The sequence below is a fragment of the Chelon labrosus genome (assembly GCF_963514085.1).
Source record: "Chelon labrosus genome assembly, chromosome: 4".
NCBI lineage: Eukaryota > Metazoa > Chordata > Actinopteri > Mugiliformes > Mugilidae > Chelon > Chelon labrosus.
In genome coordinates this window covers 32,242,309-32,266,386 of record NC_140340.1, presented here as the reverse complement: position 1 = coordinate 32,266,386, position 24,078 = coordinate 32,242,309, and the positions used below count along the sequence as shown (strand labels likewise).

The window sequence follows — 24,078 nt, the reverse complement described above, 5'->3', positions numbered from 1 at the left end:
GACACACTCATACAGCAACTCACAGGAAGCAAGCCGAGCAGCCCGTTTACAGCGGTTCACTAACGAGAGCCAATTAAAGCCAAGCAACAGCTTTAAAGGGGACATAGCATCGTGATGGAACACTGCATAGGAAGCTATTAGTGAAATAATGATGATCAATATTTTCTGGCACACAAAGACTAAAAAGAGATGAAAAGAGTTTGAGAGAATGATAGAAAAGACTGCTAAACCAAGTTACAGTATACTTTTGATGAGTGAGATCTTATTATATATTTTCTGGTTTTGATAAAAGAGATGTAAATGAACATTTAATTTAAAAAAAAAACATGGTCTTTTCCCATAATTCCTGCTGTTTTTTCATGACTTGCTTGCCATGCTTGCAAAAGTTTCCTGAATGGACTATTCTTTAAGGGTTGTTTGGGTCATAACATGAGCACATTAAATCAAAGACATTGAGCAAGGGCATTTGAGGGAACAACAAGTTAAAACAGGGGTGTAATTGATGTCTGTATGATAAAATAAGACATCAGGGTTAGGGGATTGTTGTTTAATGTCAGGTAGTAGGATATGTTTCCTGCTGTCCACAGACAAAGAAGTGCAATGATTCCAGTGCATGTAGCAAGGATCATATACACAAAAGTGCTTTTTTCTTCCCCAGAAGAGAAGAAATGTATGTGTACCAATGATTTCTCCAATCTTGGCTCTGTTTTCGCCTCCTCTCTGACATAATTCTCCATTTATTTCTCACCACTCAATTGTCTGGCTCTCTAATAAGTATATGTTATCATCTATAGCAGCTTCTGGTCTCAGTACTTCAGGGTGGGCTTGGTCTGGTTTCTTACTGTCCAGTGTGAACTCTAGCACAAACTCGCTGCTGCCGGCCGGGAAGTTGTGTCTCCAGCTGACGTTAGCGTAGTTACTGTTAGGCTCCACCGTCAGATTCCAGATCTTCCACCCACGGGCCACTACACAAGGTGGGGGGGTTGGGGTCAGAGGCAAGGGGGCAGAGAGGGCACAGTTACAACAACCAGAGAGGGAGTCTTTTTTTGTTTTGATAAGGACTGATGCTAATAACGGTCCACTCAAAGCCACAACTAAACTGAATATGTTCATGAACAGAAAATTCACACCCAGTAAAATTCCAGAGGATTTTTCAGTTCATGAATGCTGCAGTGTTTACTTGTGGTTTAGAGTGGACGCCAACGCTAAGAGATCCTCAAAAAGAAGGCTGGTGAACATTGCCAATATCAATGCTAATCAATTGAAGTGGGAAACCTTTATTACTCGAAGAACACTCTCTCAGTTATCATTTTGGTTTAATAAAAACAAATTTGGGATTCTCAGTTCCTGACCAGGAGGATAGCTGCTGGCTACATTCCAACACTCTGAGGTAATCCCCCACTTTTCGTGCAGCGGGTAGAGCACAGCTTACTGGAATGCAGCCCTGATGTGGCGTCCTGCTCTGTCAGGTGGTAGAAGGCAACAACCTGGTGCCACTCATGCTCCATTAAAACACTGACAACGACAATAACACAGAATGGGACAACAGCATGTACCCAACACGTTCTGATCGGTACGCTTGGTGGTGACCAGCGGAGGAGGTGAGGTTGTAGTGGCGGCCTCGGTAGTAGTGGCGGTAGTAGTAGAAGTCGTAGTAGTAGGAGTGGTAGTAGTTGAGGTACTAATGGTTGTAGGAACAATAGCAGTAGTAGGAAGAGGAACAAGAGGAGGAGGTGTAGGAGTGAAAGCTGAAGCCAGGGAAGCATCGGTAAGCTCGACTACAAGGGAGGAGGAGGGAGAGAACACAGGGTTAAAGACAAGGAAGCAGAACATCAAACACACACTGACACACAAACACACACACACACACACAGGAGAGGCTCAATGCAACTGTGAGATGAAAGACACAAGGAATTCCGCCCAAGCATCACTCTCCAACATGCACACATACATCATCGCAAATCAGTAAATGATCACAGTCATTTTTTTATTCATCTCCCTTTGGATCCACACACACACACACACACACACCCACACACACACACACACACACACACACACACACACACACACACGTCAGCATTTCCTGCAACAGACGAAGACGCCGCTGCCCCCCAGGAGCACAATTACTGACATCATGACATGTTTTTCATACTACGGGCTCTTCTCATTTCTCTATTTTGTGCATCTCTGTCTCCTCTCCCCTCCAACCTCATGCTTACACTGTCAATCTCAGTGCCCCACTTTGTAGGACGTCCCAGTACTTATAACGCATTAGGACGAACTGGGACAGAAAGAGAGCAGAGGAGGAAAGAAGTCAAGGATGTAAGAAATGAGAAGAGGGGCTTGTTTCTTTCCTAATACATACATTAGTTTGAAATCCCCAAAACAAGTATTATTATGTAATATACTTTAAATGCAACCATAAATTTAGTTGAGGAAAAATGAACAACAGAAGTATAGTATGCAGTACAGAAACAGTAGTTTCATTAACAGTCAGAATACCTCAGTATCTGCAGCTATTGTCTTCAGTTATTATAGTTTATTTATATATGTTATCACATGTCCTCACACTGAAATTGCAACAGTAATAGTAGTAGTGGAGAAACGCACTTTGAGTAAAATGCTTTGCAAACTTTGTCTTTCATACACACACGTCAGGGAGGGGACGTTAAACTGCAGTTTTGATTTGTTGTTGTTGTTGTTGTTGTTTTTAATTTTGATGTGTTTTACAGCACTTGTGCACCAGAACTATCTACCAAACCTCAGTGCTTTTGATTCTGACCAAAACCTGCCAGAAACAGTACTGAAAAAGTGCTGAAAGCTGCATTTAAATCCCAGACTATTATGATATTAGTCTTTTCTTAGTCTAATAATTTGAGAGAAAGTTCATGACCAACTTCTTGCATTTTTACAATATTAAAAATGAATTAACGGAAGAAGTTTGGCTTCTCTTGTCAAATAAATTAAGAAGTTCTGAGAGATACAAATTGAATATTCAATCGCGTATACATTACTGTTGTATTGACACTACTACCATATGATTGGTTTATTTTTTCACTTTTACGACACAATGGTGCCCCCTAGTGGGGTCCAGGCCCACCTGGTTGGGAACCATCTAATGCTTGTCCACTGTGTTCCAATGCAAATGATGCTCAGTCTTACTGTACCTTGAAGCTGAAATCATCTCCAGCCAGTGAAGGATTCCACTGCTGGTGTCCCAAGCCCAAACATTTCCATCATACAACTCCAAAGCCCAGCCAGCATGCTTGTATCACAAAGCTGGATTCCAAGCATGCCATTAAAACTGCCATATGACAGAAACATCAGCATGTCCAGGTGCCATTACAACTTTGTGAGGCCACTTCAAGCCACCTTACCTGTGACACCCAGATTGTACTACTGATCCCGTATACAGAAGCGATAGAGAAAGTTGCCAGAGTGACGCACTTTTGAAAAAGCTCAGAAGCAAAGCTATCAAGCCGGTGAGTAAGTGAGCAAGCCGACTGCTGATAAAAGTGTCGTCCTCAGCACTTCAATGAAACAGCACAATTCATCCCAGTGCTTCCATCCTGGTACTCTGGTGTAAAGACATGCATCCCACGGACACACCAAGAAAACATCAGCGCCATCGTGACACTGTTACCAGTGACAATGAGTGCTGCTCAACAAGGCTCATGTGTGTCTCATAACAGACAGAAAGATGCCGTGATGCTGTGAGATCACATTGTGGAGGTGTGCCATCAGGGATTGGTTGAGAATTTAGAGGTTAAATGTTGACATAAATACATACAGCTTGAAGGAAGGCTCATTCTACAGTCGTTATCAAGGTGAGTATACTATGACAGTATATAATACCATGGGTTAAGAATATGTAAAGCCATGACGGCGTATTAAATGCCCCTGTCAGTAAACCAGTGAGCCATAGAGAATAAATGTTGGCTTCTTCAATCCCTGAGAGCACACGGCAGCAGCAAACAGCAGCTAAACTCAAAGAGGACGGATGGAGAAATGAGAAGGGTTAGACAAGCAGACGGAAAGAAAGAAAGAAAAACGGCATAGACAGCAGTTCAGTCTAGGCAGATCTGTGTTCACGTAAGGATTCAGACCTGTTGTTTTAAGTGCAAGGTCACATGTGAATGAGTTGGGATTTTGCTAACCCTAACTCTAACTCTATTAATAGTTACATTATTTTAAAAGACCTGTCTCTCAGCACATGATAGCATGAAGAAATACTGTTTGGACCATGAAAAAGTTGTGGAACGGCACGCCACACACGTCCTGTTTTTTACAAGATTAGAAAGCCCCCCTTCAACCCCACAGGCAGTAACGCCTCATCCTTGGTGGGGTCAAAACGACTACTGGTGTGAGCTGCAGGAGGACGCAGAACTTTTCTGGACAATACAGGAGGGAAATGCAGGTGGACTGCACTGCTGTGAGTGATTAGATGGAGGATGGAGAAGGAGGAAAGCGACAGACAGAGAGGCAAGCTACGCGTCTTTCTCCCCTTTACCTAGACCTGTAGCATCAGTAAAGTTGTCTGTCGTTGAAAAGAAGAGGGGAGACACAAGAGAGACATTAGAGCTGTAAGAGGGACAGGGAGGGACAACTGGAAGGAGCGTGGCTGTCAAAAACAAAACCCTGTTTACCTCCAGCTTGTTGGGGACGAACCAAGGCGAATAGGAAAGTAAGTTAAGCAGATATATCTACAAATATTTTTTGTTCTGGATTCAACTGAACAGACCACGCACACACACATGCACACACAACACCAGACTCTCACACTGTAGACACGCCATTAAAGCAATCTAATTCCTAGGCAAAGGAAAGGTCAAATGGTTCAAGTAGTTGTGCTTTCCAAATTCCATAAGGATGGATTACTGAGTCAATAAAACTACAGTGTTTCTGGTTGGTAATGAAACAACACTGATAGTTCCTTTTGGAGCTCTAACTAATAAACTCCACACTAATAATAGCTATGGTCATTTTAAAGAAAGGATATCCCTTTACTTACTTTAGTAGGAGCGAATTATGGTACATTTAATATTAGGCAAATACATACACCGATCAGCCGCAACAATAAAACCACTGACAGGAGAAGTAAATACGTTAATACAACCATCTTGTGACAATTCTGCTGGGAAACTTTTAGACCTGGCATTCATTGGTGTGGATGTTACTTAGACATGTAGCACCCACCTAGACCAGACCAGGCACCCCCACCCCATAGCAATGACACTCCTTGATGGCACACACACAAAAACACTTTAGGAACAACTAAAAAAAAAAACATGAAGAACAGCACAAGGTGTTGACCTGGCCTCCAAATTCACTAGATCCCAAACTGATCAAGTATCTGTGGGATGCTCTGGAACAAGCCTCGCCCACAGAGGCCCCTCCCCTCAACCCATAGGATCCAAAGGCCCCCACTAACAACGTTCTGTTGCCAGACACCACATTCTCTGATGAGTCAGGACTGTTTTGCAGGCACAAGGGAGACATACACAATATTGGGCAGGTGGTCATAATGCTATGCCTGATCGGTGTATTGCACTTTGTCTGGTATTCTTTTATTAGCTGTGGCTTAACTTCTCCAATGCCAGATTTATTGCGTGTTTGAATCGTTTAAATGCAACCCTTGACTCAAATGGAGATTTTTAGAGTTGGCTTTAGCAAACAAATAATCACATTTACAAGTACTGTGTGCAATTACCACGCTGTGTACTTTTAAATTTATATTTCTTTCTTTTATACTTCCATACTTTTATATTGTTTTGTAGTAATAACAGTGCCGCTATTTTAAATGTTTACCTTTTATTTTCTTGTTTTTTAATAAAAAGGCTGACTCGAGGAACCTCACGCAAGCATTCCAATGTGCCTGCACTTTCTTGTTCAAGTGGCAATAAAGTCTATTCTATTCTATTCTATTTTGTTCTACTCACCCTCATTGGTGAAGGGAGGGGACTCCTCTGCATAGACCTCCCCTGCACCCACCTGGGTGAGTGCTGACAGGAAGAACTTGTAGCGAGTAGATCGGTCTGGTAGACGCAGGGTAAACTCGGTCACATTAGGGAGGAAAGTCTCCACCCGGATACTTCCCAACGCGGAAGCATTGACTACACACACACACACACACACACACACACACACACACACACACACACACACACAAAGATCAGCAAACAGATAAATGAAGACCATAACTGTATTGTCATATTTTTTGTGTGTATTTGTAGCACAAAATAGTCACAGTTTGTCTCTAGTAGTCATTCTTATTTATATTTTACATACATAAATACGCAGTCTGATCAAGTTGACTTGCAAATCACCACTAAGTATTAAAGTGTCTTTCCATCTTAAGTTTTACAGCTTGTGTATCAATATTTGATGTTTGACACATCAGAGTAGCTCACCTGTTTGGTACTTGAGCCGGTATCCAATCAGAATGCCATTGGGCTCTAGAGGTTTGCCCCATTCCAAGTGGATGGTGTCCAAAATTCTGCGGTTAATCCTGAAGAACCTGGGGGCATCTGGAACTACAAATATACACAAAAATTAGTCAGAGAAGAAACAAGAAAGGGAGCCGGGGTAAAGAAACTCCACCATAGCCAAAGGTTAATGTGTAATGCTGCTCCACTGATTGAACTAGATGATGGATTCACTAAAGGCCACCTGGATTTAACTAACCAAACAGGTATGAGCCTCCTATTGGATAATTACTGCATGGGTCAGCTGACAACAAGTTATTTAACCCCAACTGATGCAATGCTTCTCATTTCTTCAACAACCATGTCTAAAGACACATCCTGTGGTCGTGGAAAAGATGTTAGTCTGTTTGAGAAGGGTCAAATCATTGGCATGCATCAAGCAGAGAAAACATCTAAGGAGATTGAAGAAACTACTAAAACTGGGTTAAGAACTGTCCAACGCATTATTAAAAACTGGAAGGATAGTGGAGAACCATCATCTTAGGGGAAGAAATGTGGTCGGAAAAAAAATCCTCATTGATTGTGATCGGCGATCATTTGAAGAAATCAAATGGAAGAAAACCAACAGTAGAACTCAGGGCTATGTTTAATAGTGAAAGTAAGAACATTTCCACACGTACAATGTGAAGGGAACTCAAGGGATTGGGACTGAACAGCTGTGTAGCCTTAAGAAAACCACTAATCAGTGAAGCTAACTGGAAAAAAGGCTTCAGTTTGCTAGGGAGCATAAAGATTGGACTCTGGAGCAATGGAAGAAGGTCATGTGGTCTGATGAGTCCAGATTTACCCTGTTCCAGAGTGATGGGGGCATCAGGGTAAGAAGAGAGGCAGATGAAGTGATGCACCCATCATGCCTAGTGTCTACTGTACAAGCCTGTGGGGGCAGTGCTATGATCTGGGGTTGCTGCAGTTGCTCAGGTCTAGGTTCAGCAACATTATGTGTCCAAAGAATGAGGTCAGCTGACTACCTGAATATACTGAATGACCAGGTTATTCCATCAATGGATCATATTCCAAGATGACAATGCCAGGATTCATGGGGCTCAGATTGTGAAAGAGTGGTTCAGGGAGCATGAGACATCATTTTCACACATGGATTGGCCACCACAGAGTCCAGACCTTAACCCCAGTGAGAATCTTTGGGATGTGCTGGAGAAGGCTTTGTGCAGTGGTCAGACTCTCCCATCATCAATCACAATTTGATTACAGCTCACAGAGAATGTGTGCTGTAATCAAAGCTAAAGGCGAAATTAATCAGATAACATCCTTTATTATTGTTTACTATGGAAGATCATGCCACAATCTGAACCAGCAACTCCAGCTTCCTCCCACCGTCCAAAGACATGCTGGTTAGGTTCATTGGTGATTCTAAATTGGCCGTAGGTGTGAGTGTCTTTCTGTGTTAGCCCTGTGATAGACTGGAGACCTGTCCAGGGTGGACCCCACCTCTAGACCAATGACAGCTGGGATAGGCTCCAGCAGACCCCATGACTACTGATGAATTTCTCATACTTCTATACGTGGCTCACCAGTGGCTATGTGGCTATGTGTGTGGTGAAGGCTGATGTATTTGTTAGAAAAGAGTTTCACTAGTGTGGTAAATCAGAGAAACACTAATAACAAAAAAACTAACCTGCATTAAATTAATAAATGTTATACATTCAAAACAAAAGGCTTTTAGAGTGGACGTATGTTCCCAATGCTACTGTGAAACTACAGGATACATGAGCTTTTCATGTGTGCCCTGTAATGTTTTCTCTCAATGGGCTGCATGCTCACCTCCCTCCTTGGTAGTGAATTCCACATGGTTGCTGGGTGGACCCTCAAAGCGGTTGTTGGCAACAACAATGAACATCTTGTATTTAGAGTAGGGCACCAGATCGCTGAGGATGACAGACGGTTCAGAACTTGTCGTGTAGAAACCTTTAGTCTTCTTTTCCATGCTGACCACCAGACCAGGAACCAGACTGGATTCACGCCAGTAGTACAACTGGGAAGTATACAGAGAAGGATGGTGTTAACTGGGCGACAGGTTTAAACAAAGGTAAAGATCAGAAGTTTAGAAAGAAGGTGAGGAGAAAGTTGATATGTATTGTATCTGCAACTGATCTTCATTAAAAAAAAAGTCTTACTTTGTATTCCTTGAACTGTCCCTGCACAGAGGACATGTCCACGGGCTTCCAGCGGATGGTCGCTTTGGTGCTGTCGACCTTTGAGACTTGCAAGTCAGTGGGTGGATCGGTGGGCTCTGAACACAAAAAATAGGGCATACACAATATGTGTGAGAAATCAGCAGGTATTTCACAACAGATTGCTTCAATGGTGTTCTAGTCAAAATAAACTGATTGGCTGATGAAATTCAGAGGTTCTGAGTTTTCTTCAGACTGAACAACATTAAAACAAAACATCTCGTAGCTTTGGTCCACGAAGTAATGTAGATACTGCCTTTCAATAGTTGACATCTTGTACTCACTGTCCTCGCCAGAGTATCCAGTGACCACACTGGACTCTGGTCCTGGTCCAAAATCATTCCTGGCCTGGATTTTGATCTCATAAGGCACATAGGTTTCTGTGCTGTGGACGACATGTTTGGATTCCGCCGTGGTCACATTATTCCACTCCTCCCCTGTGTCCTTTCGTCTCCACCACAGATTATATTTCAAGTTTGGGCCATTTCTCTCCAAATAAGGTAGGGGCTGGACAAACAGAACAAAATGCTCACACAGAATACGTATTACCTGAAAATTACCTGAAAAAAAGTTCTCATTAGATGTTGGTACGTAAAACAGTAACTCAAGTAACTTGCTTTTATACAGCGCTTTTCTACGTATTGGTACTCAAAGCGCTTTACAGTCACAGACACATCTACCCATTCTCTCACACAAGCACACATCAGTGCCACGCACTGGGAGCAACTGGGGGTTCAGTGTCTTGCTCAAGGACACTTCGGCATGTGGCACGTTCCAGGGATCAAACTGCTAACCCTCTGGTTCGTGGACAACCCGGTCTCATATTGTTTGACTGTATGACTCACATTTTTTTTCAGTTCCCTAACATTTTGGGACATTCAGTGCTTTACTCTGCTTCTACCACATTTGAAGCAGAGGGTTCAGAGACTCAAGTCACTGTATGTGAGGAACTTGTAGTCAGTTCAGCACATTTCTGCTTCGGCAGTGGAATTACTAAGGCTATGAAGTATTTTCCAGAAAACCTTAACTTATGTACCCTGTCTTTATTAACTTTCTTCCCTGGCAATTGAAAAGCTTTTTATACAGATTCTAAAATACGTCAGAAACTGTGAAACTGATATAATTACTCACCCTCAGATCACAAATAGATTATCATGCAGTTTAATCATCTAAAAAAACATCTGTCTTTATTTCTATTACTTTCATATTACATTTCATGAATCGGTTTCCATCGTCCCAGTGCAGACTACACTCTTTTGCGTTATTTGTGCAACAGTCACTGAGTTTGGCTCACCTCCCATGTGATCTCCATGTTGTCTTTTCTGGTGCCCCATCCTCGTAGATCTCTGGGAAATGATTCTGGGGCTTGTTTTGACATAAAAAAAAAAATGCACTTAGATAAAGATAAATTTGCTCAACAGACCTCGTATTTGTAAGTACACATTTAGGATTTGAATATGTGGCTTGTAGCTTTTTTTAATACAAAGCAGTAAAGAGATTCTCAACTGTACATGAAATTACCTGATTTAAGATTTGAGGGCAGATTAACTACAACTATGAATTTTAAGCTACTACTACCACCACTACTACTAATATCAGCATGGAAAACTATATTATACAGTACAGTATCCAGATTTGTTCCTTACCAGCACCGCTAGTCTGGTAACGTGGTGAGGGGCGACTTGGCTGACTGCGACCAACTGAGTTAATAGCGATCACCCGGAACTGGTAGTTGACGAAGGGGGCGAGCTGCAGGATCACAGAGTTGAGGTTTCCGGGGTAAGTGGACATATCCTTCCACTTGCCTGGCTCCCAGTAGTCCTCCTCAAACTGGACCAAGAATTCTGCAGAGAAAAAAAACAACTGGCATGAAAAGGCAGAGTAGGAATCTGGTGTATGAGATGTTTTTGAATAGATTCAGAAGGTTGTCTAGGTTCTTTAGGCCTTGCTCCCACGGCAGACCACCTGCTTCATGTTGTGTGATATACAGTAATCCCCTCAGTGTGCATACTGACCTGTGATTTGGCTCCTGTGATCATTTCCAGGGATCCAGGTGAGGCAAACGGTGCGAGCTGCTGGGTCCGATAGTTCCAAGTCCATGGGGGGGTCTGGGCGGTCTACATAAAACAAACCAATAACCTGGCTCTAGATACAATATCTCAAACACAGAGAAGCACACACATTCACAAAGTATGCTGCACATTCCTTTCACTCACATTGTACCATGTCATTCATTCTCATATTTGAAATCCTTGAAATCAATCTGAACATTCTTATTAAATATGGATTAATGAATTAAACACATGCATAGAAATCCCCCCAACCACTCAACAGCAAACTCCTCAGCGTGCATAAAAAACATTTTCATCCCACCTATGTTTTCTTAAACCAATAAAGCGGTAGTTAAAATAGTGGCAGAGAAACAGAAGTGAAAGAAAAACAACACAAAATAAAAAGAGACAAGAAAACCAGGACAGGAAAGACAGAGAATGTCTAACCCAGATGTGTGTTACCTGGAGGCAAGGCACTAGAGACTGAGGGATTGAGGGAGGCTTCCTCTGTGGGGTGGGGTCAAGAAGTAAGAAGCGGGTATAAAGGTTAGAGATTACAGGTTACTCTACAAGCCAATCAGCAGAAAGGAAACACAATTTAAGTTAGCATCATTTGGCACCAGTTTAAGACCAGATGTCTGCACTGATAATAATGTTTGTGTCACAGCAGAGTGCCTGTTTTCTTTATATCTTCGAAATCCATGTTTTTCTAGGTGAGTCTCTACGGGCTGACCCAAAGGAAATGTACTACTGAGCAGAGGCAATACATGTACTTCTTGAAATGAGATGATAGAACAAATATCGACATCGTGCCTGTGTGAAGCAAATATTATCATCAGTGCAAATATGTCAAATGTCAAAAATAAGTAAGGGGTGCAGAAAATTATCAAACCGATTCTGAATAACTTCACTAGAGTACTTTCTAAACAGCACTACTGAATATCCATGTGCAGCGTGTAAAATGTTGAAACACAGTGGGGGTAAATAGAATTAGTAAATAAAATTAGAGCTGAGCTACGTAAACTATAGCAGAGCAGTTTACGAAATACAGTAAGACACGTACGAAGGCACTGAGATGATAAATGGCAGTGTCTGGAAAAAATAGAGACAGTACCGTCTAAAGGATATCTAAATGTGAAAGTGTTTTCTTCAGTATCTCAACCATAGGCTGTATATAAATATGGACAATGCGTCCCCACTTCCTTGCGTTGGCCAAACTGACGCCGGTTTTCTGGAGATACGGATGTTATAAACAACCCGCCCGCACTTCCGCCAGACTCGTTCATGTTAAATAACACTTTTTGTCCTGACAGGGAGAGGGAGGTTGGCATGGCAACCCGTAGTCATCATGACGTCACATCCTGTCTCTACAGCGTCAAACAAACTGAAACGAAAATTATCAGCAAAAATGATGCATCAACATTATACTAACTGCCTACAATGACAGAAACCATCCTTGAAAAAAATAAATTATTTGACGTGTATTTTAGTGTTTTAGTTTGGCCCAAGTCCCGCCCACTAACATGGAGGGGGTGGAGCTTATGATCTATACTGCAGCCAGACACCAGGGGGAGCTCTGCTTGATTTGGCTTCACTTTAAAGGAGCAGTTCCATCGTCCATGTTCATACAGTCTATGACCTGTGAATATTATAATATTACTTTCTTAACTCTTTATGTCTAAAATTCTCTGTTGATGCGCAGCAGTAGTTTCTGTAATGTATGACAGGTGATGCCTTGGAACATGCATCAGCCTTCCTGAATGATATACGGTATTGTGCAGAAGCTTTGAGCGCTTAAATGTTTAAATTCTTATCCATTGCACAGTACAGTTAGCGAGGCATCTGAGCAGTCCCAGAGTCATCCTGCAGCATAGCAGCAAGCCCAAACATACAGCCAGATTTGTAAGCAACACGAAGCTCTTCTACTGATTCAGTTCTGAAAGTTTGCAGTAACGCAGGTAAATCAGTTTTCGTCATGTACAGTATGCCGCAGCATCTTCACGGATTGTTATCACTGCTATGTAGTCAGTTTTTTACAACCTGATGTGTTAGCAAAATATCCCTGCCGTTCACACTTGTTAATTTAACGCAATTAACTGAATATTCTTTCTCAATATTTTGAACGGTTTGAAGGGAGGATTGTTGTGCAGCTTTTGATGCATTAACTGAAGCTGATCTGTCTCAGTGCTGTCTGTAGATATCTGTACCTAACACAGTGAGGCGTGCTGAGGCCGAGTCCTGGTCTATCTCCGATTTAACAGTGCAGGTGTATGTCCCCTCATCACCCTCATTGACATTGGGGATGGTCAGCGACTCCTCGGCCCTCCTCAGTCTGAGAGACACACATAGAGAAAAGACTGTTTGTTATACGGTGCAGAGCAGCATAGTGGCAGCAATGACAGGTTTTTTCTTTTTTTTTTGGTTTTGTTAGGTTAATACTTATTGTCTTATTGTGGAATTGTCTCTATTTAAATAAATCAATCACAAATCAACAAACCCAACACAGTTAAAATGGACTTAAATAAGACTACATTTCCCATAGTTTAATAACGACAGAAACTCTTTGGTTTGAAGCAAGTGTTTGTAAAAGTACTACTATGTGAGAATCGCAGCAAGAAGAGAACTAAAGCAATGCCACCGTGGTCAGACGACAGAAACTGTAAAACTGCTTTATCCAACCTGCTGTGTGTTCCTGAACGCTGTCAAAATAACAGCTGAATGAAAATCACAGTTGTGAATTAGATGCCATTACCTCCATCCCAGGTGCAGAGGCTTATCATCCTTCATCCAGGTCACAGTGACGGACAGGCTAGGATCGGACTTCACCTTGCAGTCGAAGCGAGCTGTGGAGCCCCTGACAGCTGACTGGTGCTCGGGGGCTCTAACGATGCGAGTTTGCTCTAGGTAGGTGTGAAGTTGAAGAGGAATACACACACACACACACACACACACACACACACACACATGCTACATGAACTGTGTGATTTGATTTCTGTCTCTACTGTAGAGTCTGGTGTCACACGGTCCAATCACAAGGCTAATTCAAACAAACTCACACTTCAGTCTTTCAAACCTGACTAATGCTGGTATAATTATTTTCTGTTGGGTACTATGGTGAGATAACATCACACAGACATAAAAAATAATCTGTTCATATACAGCATTCATATACAACTACCTTGCATTATTGAACACGTTTTGTAGGAAATGTATGCAACCGCTATCAAAGCCATGTGTATTGTACACCTTCCCACAAACGCTTTGCCACACGGAGCAAATTCCTCCAAAACAAAATACTGAAAGACCCACAGGTTCGCACAGGACTAATTTTATCTGTACCTCTGGTAATTTGTAATAATAGCGGAGTTCATCTGTGTTCATTAATGTATTCATCTACAAAGGTGGGGCTGATATAAATACTGCCAGGGATCAATAGTCTCATCACATCATGTTTCATTCATCTTCTGTACCCGCTTATTCCTGTTAAGGGTCTTGGGGTCTGCTGGAGCCTATCCCAGCTGTCATTGGTCTAGTGGTCGGGTCCACCCTGGACAGGTCTCCAGTCTATCACAGGGCTAACACAGAGAGACACTCACACCTACGGCCAATTTAGAATCACCAATGAACCTAACCAGCATGTCTTTGGATGGTGGGAGGAAACTGGAGAACCTGGAGAGAACCCATGCATCAGCGCTAACCACCTTGCCACTGTGCCACCCCTCACATCATGTTTAACATTTAAAAATATATTTTTTATATCAATTAGAATTTGCAAAGTAACCAAAGCTGTCAGAAAGTGTAAAATGAGTCCTCTAAGATGCAGTGGAATGAAGCGGACAGTAGACAGAAAGGAGACATACTGTAAATATGCGTAGTAAATTAGAGTAAAACACAGAGTTTGCTTATCCCGTGAGAATGCGCCACATGAAACACAGACGTCGGGGGGTCGGGGTCATTTCTGAATCACCTGACGTCCCCAGGTAAAACTAGTCCCGTGCGAATAGGGCTTAACACTCTTTCACTTCACTTGTCCTGATTTATGCAACGTTATCTCACCACCACGACAGATTTTTTTCAAATGACGCACTTTACCAAAAGGCACAAACGATTTTCAGAATCCCATAGGGCAGGCTATTGGCATTAGGAGAGAGAAACTGTTACACAGAACTCTGACATGCAATAGGTCTCCATGCAAAAAGTCACAGATCCTGCCCATGCTGATGGTGGAGCATCAAACAGGCTGTGCATGATGTCCTGTTAAACTGTAACACGCTGATATCACATCACAATGGCACTATGTGTCTGCAAAACAGGTCTTTTGGTTTTCATGTTCATTATGATGCAGGACATTGAGTCTTGCCAGGGCTTAGTGCTGCAGTGACGTAATGTCTAACCTTTGACCTCCAGGCGGACCTGGTTGTTATCGCTGCCCAAGATGCTGCTGGCCACGCAGGTGTAGGTGCCTTCATCCTCTGCTCTGGCCCGTTTTATCTCCAGGGTGCCGTTGGCATAAACACGGTACTGGCCGCCATCCAGCCCGCTGCCCTGTCCATTCTTGAACCTACACATGAAGAAAATGTTACAAAACTGAAAACATGAACAACAAATTCAGCGTCTTGCTCAAGGGCAGTTTAGTGGGAAACCTGGATGTGAAGATGATACCACACCCAGGATTCACACACCCTCAATCAAACACTAGATGCTTACCAGCGTAACTCCGGTAAAGGCGAACCAAAGAAAGGGCAGTCTAGGAAGGTGCGGTTGTTCTCAATGACTTTAATCAGCTGGTTTTTGTGGCCCAGCATCCTCGGAGGCATGTCTACAGGAAGACGGGCAATGTATTACACAATATTTTATCGCTTGTGACAGATTTTTAGTGATTAAATCAAACACTGACATACACTCAAACACACATCTGGTTATATGTTGATTCTTAAAACAAAACCTGTTCAATAAAACCTTACGGCCACAGGTTCTTTTTCACAGCAGACTTATGGCTTATGGCTTAAAGCATCAACTTCTGATGCCTTGGTGTTACAAAGCCCTTTTCTACCTATTGATACTCAAAGTAATGCTCAATGTTAATTTCATAATGTTTAGGTTTATAAAGTTTAGAAGGCTTTAATGTTGGGTGGCAGCTGTAACTGAAAGGTGCCTCCCTTGCTGTCCATGAATTCATTCTGATTCTGGTTTTCACAGATTTGTTTGTAGTTAAGAAGTTAATCTAACTACACCCTTCAGGCTGCTGTTTTAGCAAACATTAAACCATGAGTGGACAGGTCTGTGTGTCTACTCAGTATTGCTTTGGACGGGGGTAGCAGGGCTTGTTTTCTGGGTGTGAAGGGTAACACCTCACACATCTTAATCGGCAGATCGGAATCTGAGCTTTAGACCAACTACACTGCAGACATCACCACCTCATCCTTATACATCATAACTTGTGATCGATATCGATTCAGTCCATCCACTTGACAATTTAGGGCCACGCCATCTAATCAAGAGCAAAGCTTGCTAGCAGTGTGCCTACAACTCTGTTTCCACTTTGAAATCAACCTCCCTTCCACCAGGGTTGGGTCAGATTACTTTGAAATGTAATCGATTACTGATTACAGATTACATGGCAAATTTTGTAATCAGTAACGTAATCTATTGGATTACCCAAAACATGTAACGTAATCTGATTACTTTAGGATTACTTTTTACACAACTTGTACAAGACATACACAATCTTATTTTCCTCTGTCTTTAATTCAAAGTTGTGGCGATGTTGCCAAGTACTGAACGTATTTTTGCCGACTGGAACAGGTCTATTCCCAGATAGCAAGAGGCTGGCGGACCACCGTCAGCCCACTGGGGATAGACCTGGCAGTCCGCTGGAGTTTTGCTCATCGGTTCACTGGCGGTCCGCGAGCGAGTTGTCGTCAAATGCCCCAATATTTTGTCACTATTGGTCTAAAACCTTTTTCATTTATTCAGTTATACTTCATCCATCACTTTAATAACATTTCATGTATTTTCTTAATATTCATGATAAGTTAAATTTCAAGAGATGGTGGTCCAACGGTGGACCACAAGTGGCATGCCACCAGCGGTCTGCTATCTGCCAATCTGATTTTGCTATCTGGGTTGGTTGACGTTGACGGTTCCTCCATCTTGGGTTTTGATTTGAATCTTTTTCTTGTCAAGAAACTACACAGGCAAATGGATGATAATGACATCTAGTGAACAAACAAATGGGCTGCTTGTCAAATGAAAACACTGGCTAGGCAATCATAAAAAAGTTGCATTGTTTGCATGATAAAATGTAATCAGGTAATCCCCAACAATGTAACTGTAATCTAATTTCGCATTTTTGTATTGTAGTCTGGGCTGATTACAGTTACTTGATTTTTGTAATCTGATTACGTAATCTAGATTACATGTAATCAGTTACTACCCAACCTGCCTTCCACTGTGTCTCACCAAGAACGCTGACGAAGGCATTGGCCAGCAGATAGCCGTGCTGGTTGGAGGCGTTGCACTGGTAGACGGCGCTGCTTCCAATCTGCACTGAGAGGAAGATGATCGTGTCGCCATGCACCTGTCTGTATTCGGTGGAGGGAGAACCTGAGGGTGAGCAGAGGACGAACGGTAGAAGAAAGAGACGGGACGTCGATGGAACAAAAAAAAGAAAGAAATGAATATTGACTGACAGAGTAGTATGCAACTATCATTTTGAGTTCTTTTGTAATAAGAAATAAATAATCCATACTCTCTATAGGCTCTCCATTGACAAGCCACTGGATGTTTGGTTTAGGGTTGCCGTTGGCCCGACACACCAGGCGCCCGTTCTCAGCCGGGGCTAGCACCAGGTTTGTGGGTTTGTCCAGCCAATAAGGAGCCGCTGTGAGACGCAAGTCATGTTAACACATTAGCACAAGTTTATATTGAGTACACGTAGAAACACATAAACACTGTAACCTCCTCACCTTTGACCTGAACAAAAATAGAGTGCTGTATGCTGCCTAAATGATTTTTGGCCATGCATACATACTCCCCAGCATCCTCCTCGGACACACTGATAATCTTCAGGGTCTTGTTATAGTTCTCAAACTTCACCTTCCGTCCTGGCAGGTCTCCACCCTTCTTACTCCACCTGATGGTGGGCGTAGGACTAAAAGGAAAGACAAATATTATGTCTGCTTTAGATCTTACTTTATAATAGTTTCTAAAATTGCAGAACAGCAACATAAAAGCGAATATTTCATATCAGTTATTTAAGCCAACCCTGAAAATACTGCATGTGGTTTAACAGCAGCACCAACAGTGGAGGACTTGCACCAAGTGCTCATTTAAATGGAAATTACTCACATGCAATTAGTATTTATGTTATCTTATCTTTTGTGTGTGTGTGTGTGTGTGTGTGTGTGTGTGAGCTCACAGTCCAGCAGCGATACACTGCAGCAACAGCTGCTCGTCACGTAACACCATTTTGAAGCTCTGACTTCCTGACGGCGAGAGGAAGGTCGGCGTTGACTCTGCTACTTTACGGCCTGCAGACAAGGACCGAGAACTGCTCAGTACACAAGCAGACACATAAATGTTTCTTTGAAGCATGACCCCATTTCCTTTCCGACAACGAGCTAAACCATTTTGCCACATCAGTCTAACGCTATAACTCCAATCCTTTCCCTGTGGCTGTGTTCTCTCTGTGCCAGGCACTGGTTCTCTGCGATCGGTAGCAAGGGCAAATCATTACGTAGACACCTTTAACACATCCTGGCTTCTCTCACAGGACGACACTGACAGATGCAGAAACAACAACGAGATCTTGCTTTGTGTTCACTAAGCAAACAGAGATGGAAAAGATTGGCATTAAAACCCCAAACAGAGGAGCTGATAAAACTTGAGATTAGTTTAATGTATACCAGGTCATACCGTTGATACATTAGTCTGCAGACCCATGTTAAAACTTCCCATAGGACTTGGTTTTTGGGCCGTGCATTACGTCACAGCTGCTTTTTGGTAATTTTTGTTGTTGGATTTTAGCTCGTAAGCTCTTTCATTATCCACAAAATCCATATAAAATAATAACTGAGAGGAAGAAGGGATTGTAAAAGATCTTCCTGTAAATCTGTGATGAATGTGAAACCGCTTTTGTCTTACTTGGAAAAAATAACAAACTGTGAATAAACATGCTGTGTCTGTTTGCCTGTTTCAACGCTTAACATCCTTGACTATTGCACATAAACAATCTATAATGTTAAATGTGTTTGAATATGTTTTGCTATAAAAGTGAAAGCCTTTCAAGTAGATGTTTAAGTTTGATCAAGTGCATATATATTTATTGTAAGGACTACCTTTGTGTTTTTGTATTATAAGTAATATATAGAAGGGCTACATAGATCAATCACTGTAACTCACTGTAATTCATGTTTCTTCCTCTTAGGCTACAAATAGCAAGTCTGATTCTACATTCCCACAAAAAAAAAGCGTAAACATAACCAATAATAATCATTTGCAACCACTTTAATTACTGCAATACACAAAACCATACTTTCTACTTAGCACAAACGCCGTTAACACTGTGGGCATGAAATCCAGTTAGTGGAGAAGTACCCCCTGCTGACAAGCGTGTGGGATTAAGTCAGCATTAGCCTCATTTGTGATGCGGATCTGTGCGGGGACTAAAACATCTGTTAGCTACGTCAGGGCGTAACAAACAGACATGAGGTGGAGAGGAGGATCTGTTAGCGACGCAGAGAGGAGAGAAACAATGACAGGAGACAGTGAATTAGTGACGACAAATGTTCCATGTTTGTCAGGGAGCTGTGGAGAAAAACAGGATCACAGAAATGTGGTAACCTCGGGGCGCTTAGATCTCTCCTGCACAAAATAAATAAATAAATAAATGAATAAATAATCAAAAATCAGAGTTGTGGTCTTTACCTCCACACTCACACAAAAACACACTCAGGAGACAGCAAACCTTACATTTATGCCTATTTATAAGATTAGTGTGAATCCATACTGAATATTCATGACGTGACTTCATCTCTCTGTGCCACCACCTCATTGGTGCCTTTGGTCCCGCGGGGTTTAAAGGTCGCCAGCACGGTCTCTCACTAGGAACATCTAGTGCCTCTGAGACATTACCTCAGGCTTCACAGCAAAATCAGTCAATAGCACATATGTCGCCACGTTGCCTGTGCCTTCCAGCTATGATCTCTTTCATGAGGAGTAATAATGAATATACTAAATGAACAGACAGCATCTTTAATCATTTGTGTACAATAAACCTTCATTAAGGGCATTTTGCATGTAATGACAGTATGTTTATTCAATAAATGTGATCATTTAACACTGATTTGAAATGTGGGCTGAGTTCATTTCTAGTCACATCTGTTCCAGTTGAACATCTTCCTCCTACACTGGACATGATATGCTTTTATTTCTTTTGATGAACCTAAAAAAATAATAATAATGAAGGGAACTTGGTATAGGCAACATTTTGCATTCAGATGCTACTGCTGCTGTGTTAAGGGTTTTATTTTTTTTTTTTTATTCTGATGGAAAGAAAAATTATCAAAGAGGACACATGGGCAGAAATGTAAATTATAGTCAGTGTCCACTAAGCTTAGATGCCACTAATAATGGATTGCAATGAAAATTACTTTTAAATCAACCAGTGTAGTTGTCACAAAGCAAACATAGATAAATAAATACACTGCCTGGCCAAAAAAAAAAAAAAAGTCTCCACCTGGATTAAACTAATCAAATATGTAGGAGCCTCCTATTGGATAATTACTGCATGGGTGATTATCTTTCAGATGGCAACAATTTATTTAACCCCAACTGATGCAATGAGTAGCTTCTCATTTCTTCAACAACCATGTCTAAAGACACATCCTGTGGTCGTGGAGAAGATGTTAGTCTGTTTGAGAAGGGTCAAATCATTGGCATGCATCAAGCAGAGAAAACATCTAAGGAGGTTGAAGAAACTACTAAAACTGGGTTAAGAACTGTCCAACGCATTATTAAAAACTGGAAGGATAGTGGAGAACCATCATCTTCCAGGAAGAAATGTGGTCGGAAAAAAATCCTGATTGATGGTGATCTGTGATCACTTAAACGTTTGGTGAAATCAAATTGAAGAAAACCAACAGTAGAACTCAGGGCTATGTTTAATAGTGAAAGTAAGAACATTTCCACACGTACAATGTGAAGGGAACTCAAGGGATTGGGACTGAACAGCTGTGTAGCCTTAAGAAAACCGCTAATCAGTGAGGCTAACTGGAAAAAAGGCTTCAGTTTACTAGGGAGCATAAAGATTGGACTCTGGAGCAATGGAAGAAGGTCATGTGGTCTGATGAGTCCAGATTTACCCTGGTCCAGAGTGATGGGGGGCATCAGGGTAAGAAGAGAGGCAGGTGAAGTGATGCACCCATCATGCCTAGTGTCTACTGTACAAGCCTGTGGGGGCAGTGCTGTGATCTGGGGTTGCTGCAGTTGCTCAGGTCTAGGTTCAGCAACATTATGTGTCCAAAGAATGAGGTCAGCTGACTACCTGAATATACTGAATGACCAGGTTATTCCATCAATGGATCATATTCCAAGATGACAATGCCAGGATTCATGGGGCTCAGATTGTGAAAGAGTGGTTCAGGGAGCATGAGACATCATGTTCACACATGGATTGTCCACCACAGAGTCCAGACCTTAACCCCATTGAGAATCTTTGGGATGTGCTGGAGAAGGCTTTGTGCAGTGGTCAGACTCTCCCATCATCAATACAAGATCTTGGTGGAAAATGAATGCAACACTGGATGGAAATAAATCTGGAGACATTGAAGAAGATTATGGAAACAATGACACAGAGAATGTGATGTAATCAAAGCTAAAGGAGGTCCAATGAAATAGTACAGTGTGTGACCTTTCTTTTTAGGTGGTAACTTTTTTTTTTTTTGGCCAGGCAGTGTATAATAACAGTGTTCACAGAGAGATCTGACATGATTGGATCAGTCTGCATGTTAATATCGTAGCTTTGTCAAGATATTCCATGGATTTTGCTTCATCTGTGAGTGGTCATAATTTCTTGGCAATGGAAAACATCCAATCCAAAATGTATTTAAAAAGCAAAACAACAGTTATGCCTTAAACAAATACAGCAATCCACTATCTCTCCACATGAAACCAAACATTAAATTCTGCACATGTAGAGAGTTGTTAGCAGATTAGATCGAGCTTCACTGAGCTAGCAGATTAGTGTGCCAGCCATGTTACTAGTGATGTGGACGGGATGCGCAGCTGTTCCAAGAAGAAGAAACTCACCACCGTAGGGGTCAGTGGCGTTATAAGACGTGTCATTATACAGCTCCTCTGGAAACAACAGGCACACACAGTGGAGCATCAGTCCACACACAACATTCTCAGACAGCCCGATGACGCTGATATAATTTCATACATCTCATGTCATGTCACAGCATCACCTCTAGATGGTGGTATGTCGTACTCCGCTACAGGTGGAGTGTAATGCACACATCAGACATGGAGAGAACAGGATCACAGTAGTTTAAACAGTGTCACAGCAGTGGCTTCTTCATAAACCAAGCACTAGTTTAAGAGTTTAACTGAGAGATCAAGGGACTCTCAAGGAGGCGTGTGCTCTTCTGTATGTGTCTACTTACTGGTCTGAACTTTAAGCGTGAAGGGGTTCTTCTGCTGGATCGTGTGTGTGAAGAGGAAGCGAGCGTTGCAGATGTAGTCTGTGTTAGTGTCTTGAGCCAAGACGTTGGAAAAATACAGGTCTCCGTTTAGACCTATGGACACTCTGATATCCTGAGGGATTGGACTCATATCTGGAAGCCATAGAAGAAGCAAAAAGAGAGACAGTGGCTAATAAAAACTTCAGCACCAGTAACAGCAATCAGTTTAAATTCACCATTAATGTTACAAAAATATTACAGTAAAAACAACTTTCTGAAGCTGAGAACAATTTTCCTGAACAGTGTTGTCATTGTTGTGGGAACAGGAGTTCTATGTTTAAAAAAAAAAAAAAAAACCTGATGGAAGCCTTGATAAAAGCAGGGTTTTGTGAAAATTGTGCAAAAAAATTAGTTTGCATGACACCACCGAAGCACTTCAACCCTAATTGCAAGCTGTTAGCGCTGGCAGTCCCGGTCCGAGTACGGACAAGACGTGTTGGCAGCCCATATTTTCTTTCTTTTTCTACTGTTTTGAATTGAAATGCAATTAAATGGATTTTTCCAGACATTAAAAAAGCTTGAGTTTACAATATTCATGTCTGTGTCTATTATTTGATTCAGTCGTCCACTAAAATCCATTTAAATTGAAAATGTTGCTTTTTGGGGCAAATATTGTTATGAGATTAAAATGTGATTAATCGAGATTAATTCATTACAAAGCCTCTAATTAATTAGATAAATTTTTTAAATCGAGTCCCACCCCTCGTAAAAAGTGAAACTCTTTGGTAGAAAATCAGAAATCACTTTTAATTCAATCATTTTAATTAATGAGATTATTGTTTAACAGTGCTTCTTGTTTCATTCATTCATCTTCTATACCCGCTTATTCCTGTTAAGGGTCGCAGGGTCTGCTGGAGCCGGTCCCAGCTGTCCACCCTGGACAGGTCACCGACAACCATTCACACTCACACCTACGGCCAATTTAGAATCACCAATGAACCTAACCAGCATGTCTTTGGATGGTGGGAGGAAGCTGGAGAACCTGGAGAGAACCCACGCAGATGCAGGGAGGACATGCAAACTCCACACAGAAAGGAACCAGTCGGTCCCATGGATTAGAACCCGGGACCTTCTCGCTGTGAGGCATCAGTGCTAACCACCTCGCCACTGTGCCGCCCTGCTTCTTGTTTCTATTTGACAGTAAAATGTCTTCTGGCTCGGGTAGGGGGGTGGGGTATGACCCTTCTGCTCTTGCCGGTGAACCCGGATACACAAACACACAATAGATGAACAAGACTGTGGTGTAACTCATTTGTGATATGGACAAAACAGAGCAAACGACAAAAGGTAGGAAAGGATAGCTTAGATCAGGGAAGTGCGGAGGTGCGCCAGATGGAAAATGAAATGGTGGAGACAAAGTTATCTTCTTCCAAGCACTGTATATGCACCTAGCTTGTGGCCTGAGTGAGTGAGTATACTGGGAATACTCACACATCCTCCCTCTCTGTTTCTTCTGTTTCTTTCTCTTTCTCACTGCAGGCTGAGCCATCTGCGCTGCACTTGAAAATCCTCAGATGTTTTTTCATCTGTTCCTGAGCCTCTGCTCTTTGTTGTTTATGTTGCAGTTTAATTCAAATGACTGTCGTTGTAATTTTATTTCCATCCC

The 24,078-nt window shown here is 42.0% G+C and overlaps 1 protein-coding gene across 1 annotated transcript in view; it reads right to left on the bottom strand.

The window, feature by feature from the left end:
* Positions 1 to 24,078, bottom strand: part of nfasca (neurofascin homolog (chicken) a) — a 62,232-nt gene that overhangs the window by 19,822 nt on the left and 18,332 nt on the right. Inside the window, exons 7-27 of the mRNA XM_084543959.1 lie at positions 22,395 to 22,565; positions 18,149 to 18,260; positions 17,697 to 17,881; positions 17,480 to 17,611; positions 17,191 to 17,334; positions 15,436 to 15,547; positions 15,123 to 15,289; positions 13,481 to 13,628; positions 12,936 to 13,060; positions 11,191 to 11,235; positions 10,693 to 10,794; positions 10,324 to 10,521; positions 9,972 to 10,042; positions 8,962 to 9,184; positions 8,621 to 8,736; positions 8,268 to 8,478; positions 6,414 to 6,536; positions 5,943 to 6,116; positions 4,514 to 4,540; positions 1,557 to 1,778; positions 843 to 965 (exon numbers count right to left, since the gene is read on the bottom strand). Coding sequence (XP_084400085.1) covers positions 843 to 965; positions 1,557 to 1,778; positions 4,514 to 4,540; positions 5,943 to 6,116; positions 6,414 to 6,536; positions 8,268 to 8,478; positions 8,621 to 8,736; positions 8,962 to 9,184; positions 9,972 to 10,042; positions 10,324 to 10,521; positions 10,693 to 10,794; positions 11,191 to 11,235; positions 12,936 to 13,060; positions 13,481 to 13,628; positions 15,123 to 15,289; positions 15,436 to 15,547; positions 17,191 to 17,334; positions 17,480 to 17,611; positions 17,697 to 17,881; positions 18,149 to 18,260; positions 22,395 to 22,565 — 2,931 coding nt within the window. The remainder of the gene's footprint in view (positions 1 to 842; positions 966 to 1,556; positions 1,779 to 4,513; positions 4,541 to 5,942; positions 6,117 to 6,413; positions 6,537 to 8,267; positions 8,479 to 8,620; positions 8,737 to 8,961; positions 9,185 to 9,971; positions 10,043 to 10,323; positions 10,522 to 10,692; positions 10,795 to 11,190; positions 11,236 to 12,935; positions 13,061 to 13,480; positions 13,629 to 15,122; positions 15,290 to 15,435; positions 15,548 to 17,190; positions 17,335 to 17,479; positions 17,612 to 17,696; positions 17,882 to 18,148; positions 18,261 to 22,394; positions 22,566 to 24,078) is intronic.